We start from the raw sequence: 16,488 nt of genomic DNA, 5'->3' as shown, positions 1-16,488 counted from the left end.
CCCACACACACACACGCACGCATGCACGCACACACACACACCACAAAACGCACTCGCTTCTCAATTGCGTAGACTTACGATTTAGGCCAATGTGTCCAGAGTTCTCTTTGCACAACCATATTTTCCTTCCTTCTCCCCAGAAAGCACCAAAACGTTTCCTCCTTTGTCCCCTCTCTGTGTTAAAGGCATCCCAAGAAGAGTGGCGAAGCATTTCGTGCTCCATATCCCCAAGGCTTGCGGATTTCAGTTATTTTTCTCTTTCAACTGGAGCAGGGTTTACACTTTCTTCAAGTCTAGTTCTTATTTCTTTGGGTCCAGTGACGGCCCATTTTTCTAAGGCTTTGATACGTGGGAAATAACCTTCATAACTCTACAGAGTGCATTACTGGGAACGTAGCCACCTAACCCTCTTTCATGGGTAGACTCTGGTGTTGCCTATAAAAAATAACACGGTGCCACTTGGTTCTTTAAAAGATCTAACATTTTCCATAAGATGTCCTTCGTTATAGGGTGCAAATTAACATTTGAACTGATAGCTCATGAATTAGGCATCATAATTGCTTCTTTTATTTTCTTTATGGTAACAGAAAGGTGTTGACTGATTTTATAGGATATGAACTCACCTGCCCACAAACCCAGGAAAATGGGGAAGGTTTGGGAGACGCTTTCAGCTTTGCTCCTGTGTTTGCTCTGCAGTGTTATTTGCTCATTTTCTCAGTCCTTTCTTGATTCTTAAAATTCAACATTTAGCCACTGTCTTGTGAATACCTACTTATGTGCTGGACACGGTGCTGTAATGCAGTGGACCTGGTAGGACTGACAGACTAATGATTTGCATGATTTTTGTTGAACTTTGAGACGGTACCAACCCACTGTTTGCTAGTCAAAGGCCATACTGTCTTTTTTCTTTCTGATCATACAAATGCTAAATTTTATAAAGTTTCTCCGAGGAATGAGACTTTATATTATCCCACCCCTTTTGATAATATAAAGTGAGTCTTTATGTTTATAATGTGTTATAAGTGAAATCAGTCATTATATAAATGATGTTGGACTAAATTACCTATATGCTAAAGTACCTGAAGGCAGGATATAAGGAAGTGTTAACCATTATCCCACTGGTGAAAAATTAATTGCGGAAGGAAATTTTATGGGCTTGAGAAAATAGTCAAGCAGCCTATTATTGAGTAGAAGGCTCCTGAAAGATATGTTTACCCTAATTAAAAATGTTCTGACACAGCAGAAGGTGTATTACCTCTTGGGAAGTCATCTACCTCCCTTCTGTTGCCCCCTCCTTGCTCTGCCCCTGAGGGAAGGCCCAGCTTCATCCCAAGATGTATATAACATCTCACATCAGCCTGGCTAGGGTAGTTTGGACATTGGTTCTGATTTCTGATATTGTTAGCATCACAAATAAAGGCAGATCTTCTTCCAAAGTGACCTGCCTGCAGAAGGCTGGTTTTCATGTGTCACAGTACACCTTGGCTGAGAAGCAGAACCAGTGTCAATGTCATTTTTCTGGGGAAATAATTATATTCAGAACAGTAGTGTACAACAGCCCCGATTTTCACATAGGTTTCTTCTCTTTGGGGGCTGATTAATGAAACATTTTCTTCTTTTGTCCTTTTATTGTTAAATGTACCACATACGCAGTCAAATACACAAAAGAGAAATGTATATCACCGTGATTAATTGCAAAGCAGATACCTCTGCAGTCACACGCAGATGAAGAAATAGAACTTTGCCATTCCCTCCAGAAGGGGGGATGAGGGGGGCGGGTGATTGTCAAATCAGGGAAGGGTCTACAGAGAAGCTGGGCTGGAGGACCAGCCTGCGTCAACCAGGCAGATAAAGGGGTCTCCCACTGGGCAGAGGTTTAGCAGTTTGCAAGAGCACAGTGTGTTTGGGGAGCTGAGATGTGGGCCCAGGACTGAGTAGGAGGCTGTGGAGGGAGGGAAATTGGTCAGAAAGATGGGCAATCGTGACATGGGTTGCTGCATGTGGCACAGTTGGAGTTCCCGAAGGAGCATCACGTAATCACATTTAGATTCGCTCTGTTGCCTGTTGGGTGGGGACTGTCTTGCTGAGGGTAGAGGTGGGCCTTGGATGATTCCTTCCTCTTATCTAACTGATCACTTGTATCTGTGGTTCTCTCTTAAAGATGTCTTCAGGTCTTCCTGCAGCCTGCCTGTGTCTCAGCTTCCTAACTAGTCCCCCTCCTGCCCAGTGACATTCTTTAAACTGTCTTCGGGTGGGCTGGAGTCAGGAGGGTCAGTGGTGGGAGCTGAGAGCAAAGGCCTGTTAAAAAGAGACATGGGGGCTTCCCTGGTGGCGCAGTGGTTGACAGTCCGCCTGCCGATGCAGGGGACGCGGGTTCGTGCCCCGGTCTGGGAAGATCCCACATGGCGCGGAGCGGCTGGGCCCGTGAGCCATGGCCGCTGAGCCTTCGCATCCGGAGCCTGTGCTCCGCAACGGGAGAGGCCACAGCAGTGAGAGGCCCGCGTACCGCCAAAAAAAAAAAAAAAAAAAAAAAAAGAGCCATGGGTGAGATTAGAGAGAATGGCTTGAACCCTGCTGTGATGTCGGTCAGTGTGTCTCCATGACTCCCCTCCTCACCACTGATAAGAACCAGGGGTCCGATGAATCGCATACTCAGCCTGTCCCCCCTTACTCATCCCTGAAACTGCAGGGTCTACTTCTCGTTTCTGTCTTGCCCTTGTTCTTTGGATGCCTCTATGCCTTTGCAAATTCTTTTTCTTCTGCCTGGATTTCCCTTTTCACTCCTTCTTTGTTTGACACACTTGAAGTCATTCTTCAGGGCCTAGCTGGAATGTCTCAGTGCTTTCCTGCTTCCCTGGCACTTTGCTTATTCCAGGGACAGCACCGAGGTACGGCAGAAGCATCCTAACTGACCTCCAGCTAACCTCCCCCAGCCAAACTGACCAAAGCTGCCCGTGCTAGTCCGGATACACTGACTGATGTCAGCTGCAGCTTCGTAGCCGCTTGGTTATAAGAGAGTGTAGCTGTTTACATCTGTTGCCACCAGTTGTATGAGGTGCCCACCAAGGGTCAGTGGTTTGCTTCCAAACCTATTCATAGCAGTTATAATTACAATAGTAAATTTTTAAAAAGATATTTTACATATCAGTGAAATAGGCTGCAAAAGGAGAGAATGTCTATGAAATACTGAATGTTGGTAAAATAATTCACTTTAAAAAATTACTGTCTTGTTAAGGACCGGACAACTGTTAAAGGCTGGGGGGTTGGGGAACATAATAATCTAGAGAACTTATGCCCTCACATTGCTTTCCTAGTGTCTTCCAGCTCTCACTCCATTTTAAAGAGCTTCAGTTGGAAGCTGTGTGCCCTGCCTTTACGGGTGTGGTCCACAGAGGAAATGCCACTGGAGGGCCAGACAATGGGACTTGACTCAAAGAAGAAAATTTGGCACTATGTCCAAGGCTAGCAGATGAAAATGTGTTTGTAAGTTTTAATTTGAAATAAATGAAGGTAGAGAGGGACTGTTTTTAGAAAATGATTCCCTGCTTGAAATGCCTTTTCAAAATCCACCAAGTATAGATCTTGATAATGATAAGTAAGAAGGCATCCACTCTAATGGAATGTTTAAAATGTGCCCCTGATGCTGCATGTAACCATGGGAGGACAAGATAAATGTTTCATTCCTCTTTCCAGTCCTGGCACACAGTAGGCCTTCCATAAATTCTGCTGGTTGGCTGTGTGAATGACGAAAAAATGAATTATCTTTCTACCTCCAGCCCTCATCACCATACTGGGGATTCAGGGGTTCTCTGTTCTAAAATTTATCCGACCAAATGTGTAAAGGTACAACATAGCACCAGCAGGCAGAACTAAGGGTCCTATGGGTTTGGTTCTGAATGGGTTCTTTTTCCATTACATTGCTAGTTTTTTTTTTTTTTTTGTAATAAATTTATTTATTTTATTTATTTATTTTTGGCTGCATTGGGCCTTCGTTGCTGCGCATGGGCTTTCTCTAGTTGCGGCGAGCGGGCTTCTCATTGCGGTGGCTTCTCTTGTTGCGGAGCATGGGCTCTAGGAGCTTGGGCTTCAGTAGTTGTGGCATGTGGGCTCAGTAGTTGTGGCTCGTGGGCTCTAGAGCACTGGCTCAGTAGTTGCAGTGCACGGGCTTAGTTGCTCCGTGGCATGTGGGATCTTCCCGGACCAGGATTCGAACCCGTGTCCCTTGCATTGGCAGGCGGATTCTTAACCACGGCGCCACCAGGGAAGTCCCCACATTTCTAGTTTTAAGGTGAAAGGGTAAAATAAGCTGATCCAACTCGGTTCTTCATTGTCTTTAGTACCAGGCCCTGTGACTGTTTGTACTGAGATGAGAGACTGAAAAACTGGGAGAAAGATTAGTGGCTATTTTCCAGGAAAAATAGGCAAAGAGTGTGAGACTAGAGGTATTTTGAAGAAAAAGAAATGCTGATTACAGGAGAAGCGAGGAAGGGGCACTTGTTATTAAAATGGAAAGGAAATAAATCATCATTTATGTATATGCACAGAGAGAGAGAAGACTTTTATTTAACTATGTGTGTTTCATTGAAACACAGATTAAAATTCCTAAATATTATATCCTTTTAAATCCATTCAAAATATGAACTTTAATGAAAGACAGTGGAAGGAATGATGACTCCAGTAAGTGGTCAGAGGGTAACCCAAAGAGGTGAGGGTTTAGAGAGAAGGGAAAACAAACATTGTCTCTATCCTGATCTGATTTGCTGAAGCAACATCTTGAAATAAGAGAGAAAAAAGTCTATTTAGATGGCTCCCTTCATATATTCATTTCTCAGTAAATAAATACTGGAGTAGAAGTACAGAAACTTTCCATTGGGTTTGTCCTTGGATGAAATTTTAAAAGTCAGACTTGGAGTTTCCTTTCAGCCCTTTGGGAAAGTGAATAATGCTTTTCCTGAAATATGATAGATCAAGGTCATGTCGTATTGAATGTATGGAGATATTAAACCAGCCTACCTTCGGAAGATGCCCAATGTTTTGTTTGCACTGGACTGTTTCTAATTGTAGCATTTTTACTTTGAATTATAGGTTTTAAAACCCTCATTACAGGTCTTTATTTCCCCCTCCTCCCTCAATTGCAGCTCGAGGTAACCTTCAGCTACCTGGAGATTCACGGTGTCCTGTGCAGCAAGCCAACTCAGGTGGGTGTGAATAACCTGTTTGTCATTACTGCAAGGTCAGAACCTTTCTTGAGTTTCTGAAACCAGCTAATACCTTCTGCTTGGTTCACTACTGAAAGTTTCTTGAGATAATGTGGAAAAACAAGGTAAGGGAAAATGGAAGTTTCTGCATGAGAGACTGAACAGGGGCTAGGTGGAAGGGGGTCGGGAATTTGTGATAAGGGAAACATGTTCTCCATAACTCAATTTGAAAAGAACTAATTAGCTCTTATGTTACCTGGCCATGTAAACATGAGAGTACTGTTCCTTAGAGGTGTTGTATAAGTTACAGCACTAAAATTTCATAGCTACTCTACAGTGCTCTGTAAGATATTTCTGGGAATAGAGTGATAAGTGAATCTTTTGGTATTAATAAAATGTAGATATTTAACAACAGCTTTATTGAACTATAAGTAACGGGCAGCCAACTAAAGTGTACAGTTTGATAAGTTTTGACGTGTAGACCCATGAAACCATTACCACAATCAAGATGCTGAACATACTTACCACCTGAAGGTTTTCTCAGGCATCTTAGTAAACATTCCTTCTTGCCCCTCCTCATTCGTAATCATCTACAGGCATCTACTCTCAGCCACTACAGATTAGTTTGCATTTTCTAAAAATTCATATGAATGGAATCATACAGTGTGTGTACTCTTGATTGTCTGCCTTCTTTTAGCCAGTGTAATTATTTTGAGACTGATTAATTTTGTTGCATGTCTCAATAGCTCATTACTTTTTATTGCTGAGTAGTGTTCCATTGTATGACTATATCACAGTTTGTTTATCCGTCACCCACTGATGGACATTTGTGTTGCTTCCAGTTTTTGGCCGACAAGCAAAGGTGCAGTGAACATTTATTTACAAATCTTTGATTGGACATTGGCTTTTATTTCCTGTGGGTAAATATCTAGGAGTGGAGTGGCTGAATTGTATGTATGTGAATGTATGTATGTATATAGTGTAAATATGTATGTAAACTTTTTAAGAAGCAGCTAAATTGTTTTCCGAAGTGGTTGTACCACTTTACGTTGCCACCAACATTGTGTAAGAGTTCCAGTTCCTCTACATCCTCCCAACACTGGTATGGTCAGTGTTTTAATTTTTAGTCATTTTAATAAATTTGTAGTGCTTTCTCATTTGTAGTTTTAATTTGCATTTCCCTAATGACTAAAGATGTTGAGCATCTTTTTATCTGCTTATCTGCTGTCATATATCTTTTTGGTTCAAGTGTCAGTTTAAATCTTTTGCCATTTAAAAAATTGAGTTGTTTTCTTATTGTTTTAAGAGTTCTTTATATATTCTGAATACAAACCCTTTATCATATATGTGATTTGTACATATTTTCTCTCAGTCTGTGGCTTCTTTTTTCATTTTCTTTACAGTGCTTTTCAAAGAGTGGAAGTTTTCAATTTTGATGAAGTTCAACTTATCAGTATTTTCTTTTATGAATCATGCTGGTATCATATTGAATAAATCCTTGATTAACCTAAGGTCACAGATGTTCTATGTCTTCTAGGAGTTTTATAGCTCTGAGTTATACATTTAGGTCTATGATCCATTTTGAGGTAATTTTTGTATATAAAGCAATATGTGGATCAGTTTTTTTTTTTCCATTATGTATAGTATTTTTACTTGTTCAAGTACCATTTGTTTGAAAGACTGTCATTTCCCCAGTGAACTGGCTTTCACTTTTGTTGAAGATCAGTTGTTCAGATAAATGTTGGTCTATTTCTGGACTCTGGTCCCTTTAATCCTGTCCCTTTGGTCTATTTGTCTATCCTTATGCTGCTCTCACACTGTCTTGATTACTGAGGCTGTTATAGTAAGACTTGAAATCAGATAGTGTTAGTCCTCTAACTTTGTTCTTTTTCAAAGTTGTTTTAGTGATTCTAGGTTCTTTGCAATTCCATATGAATTTTAGACTCAGCTCAGTTTCTACAAAAAGGCCCGCTGAGATTTTCATTGGGATTATATTAAATCTATAAATCAGTTTGGGGTGAATTGACATCTTTTTTTAATAACATCTTTATTGGAGTATAATTGCTTTACAAGAATTGACATCTTAAAAAAATGGAGTCCCTTATCCAAGAAAACTATATTCCTCCATGTATTTAGGTCTTTTAAAATTTATCTTGGTAGTATTTTGTTGTAGCTTTCAGTGTACAGGTCTTATATATCTTTAGTCAGATTTATTTCTAAGTATTTCATGGTTTTTTTTGATGCTGTTATAAATGGTATTGTTTTAAATTTCAATTTCCAATAGTTTCTTTCTGATAGATACAAAAACAGTGGATTTTTGCATATTGATCTAGTATCCTGCCACCTTACTATACTCATCTGTTAGTTCCAGCAGCTTATGTTTTTAATAGATTCTACCATTACTTACGTAGATGATTGTGTTATTTGTGAATAAAGATTGTTTTACTTCTTCCTTTTTCAATATTGATGCCTTTTATTTCTTTTTCTTGCCTTATTGCTGTTGGAAGACATTCCTCACGGGTCTTTCACACTCCTACATGTCTTGATGAGTATGCCAAGAATTCAGTGCTGTGACTGCTCTTTACCCAGGTTACTTCTCAGGGTTATGTTTGCATTGAGCGGCCTTGTGGGATGATGGGATGTTCCCCTTCTGAACAAAGAGCAGGCTTGCTTACCATTTACTATGAAAATCAGATTACCTAAGCTCAACAGTTCCTTTTCCTTAAGCAACCCACTGTGTGTGGCAAGTATCTCTCTGAGCCCTCCGTGTTACCCTGTGGGACTTTTGGGGAAAGGAGGAATCTAAGCAAACATGATGCTAATGCCCTTGCTGTGCCATGAATGATAAAGTCCTTTGTCTCTGACCCAGGAGTCTCTTGTCTCCTGCCAGCATTCACGAAACAGCAACAGACTAACTTACTGGCTTGTAAGTAGGGTAAAAATCAAATCTGAAACCCTGACAATTGCACTGGCTAAATACCTCCAGTACAGTGCTGAATAGAGTGGTGAGAACAGATACTCTTGATTTATTTCTATCTTTGAGAGAAAGCATCATTCTTTTTCCATTAAGTGTGATTTTAGCTGTTGGTTTTCATAGATGCCCTTTATCTGGTTGAGGAAGTTCTCTTTTATCCCTAGTTTGCTGAAAGTTTGTATTAGGAATTATTGTTGTATACAATTATTGTGTGCTTTTCTTTTCTTTTTTCGTTTGTTAATATGGTAAATTTTAATGATTTTTCAAATATTAAATAAACCTTTCATTCCTGAGATTAACCTCACTTGGTTCTGATGTATTATTCATTTTATGTATTGTTGGATTTCATTTGTTAAAATTTCGTGAAGGAACTTTGCAACTATGTTAATGAGACTTATTGGCTGTAAGTCTCTCTTTCTCTCTGTCTTTTAAAATGTTTTAATCTGCTTTCTGTATTAGAGCAATCATGGGATCATGGAATGACTTGGGAATTAGTCCCCCCTCTTCAATTTTTTTTTAGAAAATTCTATGTAGTCTTGGTGTTAATTCTTCTTTAAATGTTTGGTTGAATTTCCAGTGAATTCATCTGGGCCTGGAGTTCTCTCTTAGGGAAGGTTTTTAACTACAAATTCAGTTTCTTTAATAGATATGGATACATTGATATTTTTTTTCTTGAGTGAGCTTTGGTAGTTTGTGTCTCCTAAGAAATTTATACATTTCATCTCAGTTGTCATATTTATTGGTATAAAGTTGTTCATAGTGTCCACTTGTTATCCTTTAAATATCTGTAGAATATCATTCCTGATATTGATAATTTGGTTCTTCTCTGTTTTCTTTTCCATATCAGTCTGGCTAGAGGTTTATCAATTCTTTTGATCTTCTCAAAGAACTTGCTTTTCAGTTGCATTAATTTTTCTCTATTGATTTCATTGATTGTTTTCTATTTCACTGATTCTTACTCTGATCTTTTTATTTCCTTCCTTCTACTTATGTTTTTTTGGTTTTTAAATCTCTAAAGAAAATGTGTGTGTGTGTGTGTGTGTGTGTGTGTGAGTGTGAGAGAGAGAGAGAGTGTGTGTAGTTTGTTGATAGCATTCGTAAAGGAAACTGTCAAAATCATCACTTTATGTTGATTGAGATTACATACAAATCCTTGGAACTTTTCCATAGTTCATCTTAGAGCAATGTTTTATCCTATGTTTATCATTCTCCAAGAACTGGAGTTTGGAAGAAAAATTACAGCACCATATATTTGCCCAAATGGGCAAACATATGCAGGAGTGAGTGATAACTCATGAATGATGACATAACCAGGGCCTTCTTGATGTTCTTAATTCAGGAATGTTTATGTTTATGATTTCTGGGTTGGGATGGGAATACAAGGACGCTATTGAAATGCCAATGCCAAGGTTATATTCAGAATATGATTAGACTGTGGTATTTAATTATGAGAAAGGATGTTGATATAGCAAGACTAATTTTCCCATGTGGCTGCTGGAACTGCTCTTACCACACTTGTGGTCCTGTCCCTTCAAATATGTCCAGCATTCAGAGGAACTGGGTGTAAAGCAATCCACCTTAGTCCCATGGAGCTGTTCTGTGGTTGTAAGTACCACAAAAATAGCTCTACAACATGACCTCAGTTTGACTTTGTCCCATGGTACAGACCTTGGAAATGAAATTACTATATAGTGAAACAGTGGTACTGCTTCACAAAGGAGCTAGCAATCCAGACACTTGGAATACGAGTCACTTAGTGGTATTCAAAATTTGATGTTTCAAAATTGCCTATGGTGCTTTTTAAAAATACTGATACCTCAGCTATTGGGTGTAAGACAGGCTACAAGGATGTATTGTACTACATGGGAAATATAGCCAATATTTTCTAATAACTATAAATGGAGTGTAACCTTTAAAAATTGAATAAAAAAATCAAAAAGATACTGATACATCCAGCAGCCCCACCCCACCCCCCTGCCACACACACACACTTTCTCTCTCTCTCTCTCTCTCTCTCTCTCTCTCTCTCTCACACACACACACACACACACACACACACACATACTCATGACAGTTAGGCTTCGATATGTCTGGGGTGGGCATTTGATTCTGTTGTGTCCCAAAGGTTGAGAATGAATAACCTGTGTAACCTCAGGACCCTTGATGTCTCTGTTTTGATTTTTTTCTGATGTGAAATCAAAAGGATGATGGTGTCTGCCCGTGGCACTTGCAGTCTAGCCTTGATTAGAACATTTTTTTCTAATGTTCTCTGGGGTTTATTAACTTCTCTGTCATTGCTATTTTTATCATTATTTAATTACAGTTTGTAAATTCCAATAAAATGCCAGGGGGTATACACATCTCATGGTATATGAGTGAGAGTGAGTGAATGTGTTATTGAGATTGTGAAGTGTGATTTTACTATTGCTCTTTTCCTCTTTCTTGTGAAAATGGGGGAGACCTTCATTTTACTTTACAAGTCTCCTTGCCATCACACTTTCTGGTGTTCAAGTTCTCTTGCTGTCACTGTCCATAAATAGAGACCAACAGTTGTATAGTTATAGAATTTTTGGACCTTTTTTTGTACAACTGAAGTACCTGCTAAAAAATTTTTTTTAATTATAAGTTAATTATTTGCGGTGTCATAGAATGATTTTGGTAAACCACCCCTAGCTGTTTTTGTTAGAAGAAAGAAAAACACTCTACAGATCTGTTGGCTGGGGTTTAGTAAAAAGTGCTTTCCTTGGACTTCCCTGGTGGTGCAGTTGTTAAGAATCTGCCTGCCAATTCAGGGGATAGTGGTTCGATCCCTGGTCTGGGAAGATCCCACATGCCATGGAGCAGCTGGGCCCATGTGCCACAACTACCGAGCCTGCACTCTAGAGCCCGTGAGCCACAACTGCTGAGCCCACGCACCTCAACTACTGAAGCCCCCGCACTCTAGGGCCCACATGTTGCAACTACTGAGCCTGCGTGCTGTAGCTACTGAAGCCCACGGGCCTAGAGCCCATGCTCTGCAACAAGAGAAGCCACCGCAATTAGAAGCCCACGCACCGCAACAAAGAGTAGGCTCCGCTCGCCGCAACTAGAGAAAGCTGGCGCGCAGCAACGAAGACCCAACGCAGCCAAAAAAAAAAAAAAAAAAATGCTTTTCTTAAAGGTTAGTCAGGTGGTTCTACCTTAAAACAAGAGGCAGAGTGGGTTTGGAAACTTGAGTCTTAAGTAGAATACTAGGGCTTATATCGCTATTATTTTAAATGTGTATTGGTGGTCATGAATTATATTCTGCTAGGTGTCTAAGCAAAAATTGTTTCAAACATTCTATTTTTCCCCAGCTGAAATAGGAGGGAAGGAGATACTTGAGAGGGAGTTCTTTTTCCTGATGAAATGATTTACTGTGTTGGTCTCACCTCTATCACTTTGTTGTAATTCTTTACATTATGCAAAGGTGGTGACACATTATGCAAAGGTGGTGACATATTATGCAGGCTGGATGAATGCTTTTATGTGAAGTTGAATTTAAAGGCCTCATTTCTTCCCACCTGTCACCTTTTCTTCTTCCATGTCATTCTATTCAATCCTGTGCAGTTAAGGATGATTAGGTGTTAAGATTAAGTGGAATTAGAATAAGCTAATTACTAATTACTCGTACCGAAACTGTGAACTGAATAGATGCACTAGATGTGAAGAAAGAAGAAGTACCTTAGAGTGAAAAATATAATTACCTGTGGTGGGAAGGTAGGGGCTGGGGTGTGGAACATAGATAAGGTGGCTGCATCCCAAAGTATCTGGCTTTTTAAAACATATATTCGCCCAGATAGGTGCATATAAAATATCTGAGCCTAATTGCATAAAGAAGTTTTAGTCTTACTTAAGACACCTCACTGAAGTGTCATATCAGTAAATACCTCCAAGGACAATAATGCTTGCTGCCTTTTTTGGGGGAAATACCTCTTGGACCAGCTTCTACAAGACCAGGGCAATCTTTGTCTAGAGAATTTCAAAGGCAGTGCCATTAATTCCTTGAGAAATGAATGTGCTGAGAATTAGGATTAAAAAATGTTTTTTATATAGGTAGCCAACTAACTGGTACAAAGGTGGTATGTATTAAATACCTGTTAACAGACTCCTCTAGGGGTACTTACGAAGAAGTAACATTTTAAGGACGCAAGTCACTGAAGTCTTTTTCTTTGATCTCATCATTTTGACAAGTAAATTGGATTGCTTTTTCTTTTAACATAAACACTTTGAAAGACAGATTATTTTTTTAAAATTCACCTAATCGTAGGACAACCTAAAGCAAATCTAAAAGCTTCCTTGTCAATCCAGTTGGCTTGTTGCACATTAAGGGTAGTGTTTCCCCATCATATTTTTGTACAAATTAAGTAACAACAGGAGGTAAATGTATAAGGATATTTTGATGCAGTGATCATCAAAAGGATTGAATTGTACATGAATATTTTTGAGATCCAAGATAATAAATAGTATTTCTTTTTTAAAAGAGTGATTGAAGTCAGTTCTTTTTATTTGGAACGTGTTTATAATCAACCTGTCTTCCCTTTTGTGACCTGCCCTTTTTATCAGGTTGTTTTATACTTATTTGTAGGACTAGCTATATGACCTCAGTTCAGCTTTTTGGACATCTCCAGCAGTTAACTATAGGAATGGGTCTCTGCCTAGCATGAACTTTATTACTTTGTTCCCTTTGTATAATCCTTTCCAAGTATCCTGTCTTCTTAGAAAAGTTGAAGCTTTTATAAGCACTTGATTTTTCTTTTGTTATCAGGCAAAAGGTTTTACCATTTTATTTAAATATCTCATGATGTGTCTTGTTTTGAAAACACATTTTACAAAAAGGTGACTATTGGGTTATCCTCCGGTGCTCACTGAAGGAGGTATTCTTACTTACACTAGATGCTAGGGATATGACAGACTTTGTAAGTCAAGATGAAATCTTGGTAAAAGGAGAACTCACCTGCAAATGTGGCTGTTCAGTTTCCATCACCGGGGGTGGGGGGGTGGTCTGTTTGAATCTGCAGTTTGGCCCTTAGAAACTTGCTTCAGTTTCTGGACGTTTCTGACAAACTAACCACCCTCTATCCAAACAGTTCTTTGAGTCTTAAGGTTAAGAGCATTATTTTAAGGAAGTGCTTCTTAAAAAGCTGGTATTGTATTAGTATATGTCAGCGTGAATACAGAAGTTCCCCCTTATCCGCAGTTTCACTTTCTGTGGTTTCAGTTACCTGTGGCCAGCTATGGTTGGAAAACGGAAAAATCCAGAAATAAACAATTCATAAATCTTAAATTTCATGCTGTTCTGACTAGCGTGATAAAATCTTATGCTGTCCTGCCCCTTCCCACCCAGGACTTGAATCATCTCTTCATCCAGCGTTTCCCACCCGTTAGTCATTTAGTAGCCAGCTAGGTTATCAGATCTACTGTTGTGGTATTGCAGTGCTTGTGTTCAAGTAACCCTTATTTTACTTAATAATGGCCCCAAAGCACAAGAGTCATGACATTGGCAATTTGGAAGTGCCAAAGAGAAGCCATAAAGTGCTCCCTTTAAGAGAAAAGGTGAAAGTTCTTGACTTAATAAGGAAAGAAAATAATTTGTATGCTGAGGATGCTAAGATCTATGGCAAGAGCGAATCTTCTATCTGTGAAATTGTGAAGCAGGAAAAAGAAACCTGTGCGAGTTTTGCTGTTGCACCTCAAATTGCCGAAGTTATGACCACAGAGTGTGATAACTATTTAATTAAGATGAAAAAGGTATTAAAGGAAATCATCAACAAAGTGAAAAGACAACCTACTAATTGGGAGAAAATATTTGCAAATGATATAACCGATAAGGAGTTAATATCCAACATATATAAACAGCTCATACAACTCAACTTAAAAAAAACAAACAACCTGATTAAAAACTGGGCATAAGACATGAATAGACATTTTTCCAAAGAGTAAATGCAGATGGCAAAAAGGCACATGAAAAGATGCAAAACATCGTTAATCATCAGGGAAATGCAAATCAAAACAACGAGATACACCTCATACCTGACAGAATGGCTGTCATCAAAAAGAACACAAATAACAAATACTGGCAAGGATGTGGAGAAAAGAGAGAACCCGTGTACATGATTGGTGGGAATGTAAATTGGTGCAGCCCCTGTAGAAAACAGTATGGCGGTTTTTCAGAAAAACTAAAAATATAACTACCTTATGATCCAGCAGTTTCAGTCCTGGGTATATATCCTAAAAACCCAAAAACACTAATTTGAAAAGACACATGTACCCCAGTATTCATAGCAGCACTATTTACAATAGCCAAGATATGGAAGCAACCTAAGTATTCACCAACAGATGAATGGATAAAGAAGATGTGGTATGTGTACACACACCCACACAGACATACACACAGACACACATACACACAGGAATACTACTCAGCCATAAAAAAGAATGAAATTTTGCCTTTTGCAGCAGCACGGTTGGACTTGGAGGGCATCATGCTAAGTGAAATAAATCAGACAGAGAAAGACAAATACTGTGTGATACCACTTGTGTGTGCAATCTCAGAAATACAACAAACTAGCAAATATAACAAAAAAGAAAGACAGATGTGGAGAACAAACTAGTGGTTACCTGTGGGGAGAGGGAAGGGGAAGGGGCAATATATGAGCGGGGGATTAAGAGGTACAACTATTAGGTAGAAAATAAACTACAAGAATATATTGTACAACACAGGAAGGAATATAGCCAATATTTTTATAATAATTATAAATGGAGTATAAACTTTAAAAATTGTGAATCACTATCTTGTATACCTATTACTTATAATAATATGTACATCAATACTTCAATTTAAAAAAATGGAAAAGGCATTAAATTTATACGGTAAGATGTTTTGAAAGAGACCACATTCACATAAATTTTATTATAGTGTATTGTTATAATTGTTCTATTTTATTATTAGTTAATTGTTGTTAATCTCTTAGTGTGCCTAATTTATAAATTAAACTCTATCACAGTCATGTATGTGTAGGAAAAAACAGCATATATAGGGTTCGGTACTATCTGAGGTTTCAGGCTTCCATTGGGGGTCTTAGAATGTTTCCCCACGGCTAAGGGGGGACTGCTGTATATAGTTTACATTATTTAAACTAAAAAAATTGAAGGAATTGGACTCATTATTAAGCAGTGTCCAACCTGGTTGTTGCAGATGGTTGTGGAAACTGAGAAATGCAGCATCTCCCTGAAGATGGCATCACCTGAGGACGTGAGCGAGGTGCTGGCGCACATTGGCACCAGCCTGCGGAAGATCTTCCCTGGCTTCTCCCCAGTGTGAGTTCTCCCGCGGGAGGGTGAGGAGAGCAGAGACCTGGTCTCTCCCTCAAAATGAAAACAGCCTTCCTCTTGCCCCTTCACTTGGTTCCTCTCTCATACTTTCTTCTTCTCTTAAACATTACATGTTACAGCCCTCGCTCAAACCTTTGTGTTTTATGTCTGAGATTTTCTATATGGCTGCTCTTTAAAGAGCTGGAGTGATGAAGGGATTTGGCAATCCTTTAACCTCTACTCCTGAGACTAAAACAGAAGCCTTTTTAATGTAACCTGAGATTTACCCTAGTGTGTATTTTACTCACAGCTATTAGCAGAATGCCAGGAGCTGCATGCTTTGAAAGGAAGGCAGTGAGTATTAATGAAGAGTGAGAGTGCTTCATTTTCCTTATTTTTTCTGTTCAGTAAGAGGAAACTTAAAAAGCCAAAACTGAACATCAAAATTAGCCTCTTTCATTTTCCTCTCACTTTTCTGGAATACACATTAAGGATATGAGTACATTTTGTCTGTACATGTCCTCATATTTTTTTGTCAAGCATTTTAAACCAGGATTCTGTGCTTGGGTAGCAGAGTTTGAACATAGGGAATGTGTAGCTTGTTGGAAAGGGGGAGTTAAATTGGCTGAGGTGGGAAGGCAGAGAGATCCTTATGTCAGAAAGCTCCCTAAGATAATAGCGCATATTCCGAATACCTTCCTGATGGAAGGAGATGATACACAGATCGCAGGAAATCCCTGCTGAGGAGGCCATGAAACCTCCCATAGAGCACAGAGATGGGTAGCTGTGTGCCTTGGTTGGTGGGGGCAGGAGGGAATTTGGGGGACTGTTGTCCTTCACGGAACGTGTCCCTACACTGCTGCTGCCTGTAAATTAGGAGGCAAAGCAGCAGGAAAACCCGGCCTTCGTGTCTTTCAAACCTTTCTGGTGAGCGGAAAGTGGCTCCTGGGGGATAGGAGCTTCCCTTCAGTCTCTTTGGCTTCA

At 39.4% G+C, this 16,488-nt stretch overlaps 1 protein-coding gene across 1 annotated transcript in view; it reads left to right on the top strand.

Annotated features, from left to right (window-relative positions):
* Positions 1-16,488, top strand: part of CARMIL1 (capping protein regulator and myosin 1 linker 1) — a 333,351-nt gene that overhangs the window by 128,199 nt on the left and 188,664 nt on the right. Inside the window, exons 4-5 of the mRNA XM_028479533.2 lie at positions 5,139-5,198; positions 15,389-15,510. Coding sequence (XP_028335334.1) covers positions 5,139-5,198; positions 15,389-15,510 — 182 coding nt within the window. The remainder of the gene's footprint in view (positions 1-5,138; positions 5,199-15,388; positions 15,511-16,488) is intronic.

Source organism: Physeter macrocephalus, chromosome 18 (genome assembly GCF_002837175.3).
Source record: "Physeter macrocephalus isolate SW-GA chromosome 18, ASM283717v5, whole genome shotgun sequence".
NCBI classification, from domain to species: Eukaryota; Metazoa; Chordata; class Mammalia; order Artiodactyla; family Physeteridae; genus Physeter; species Physeter macrocephalus.
This window is presented reverse-complemented; position numbering and strand designations above follow the sequence as displayed.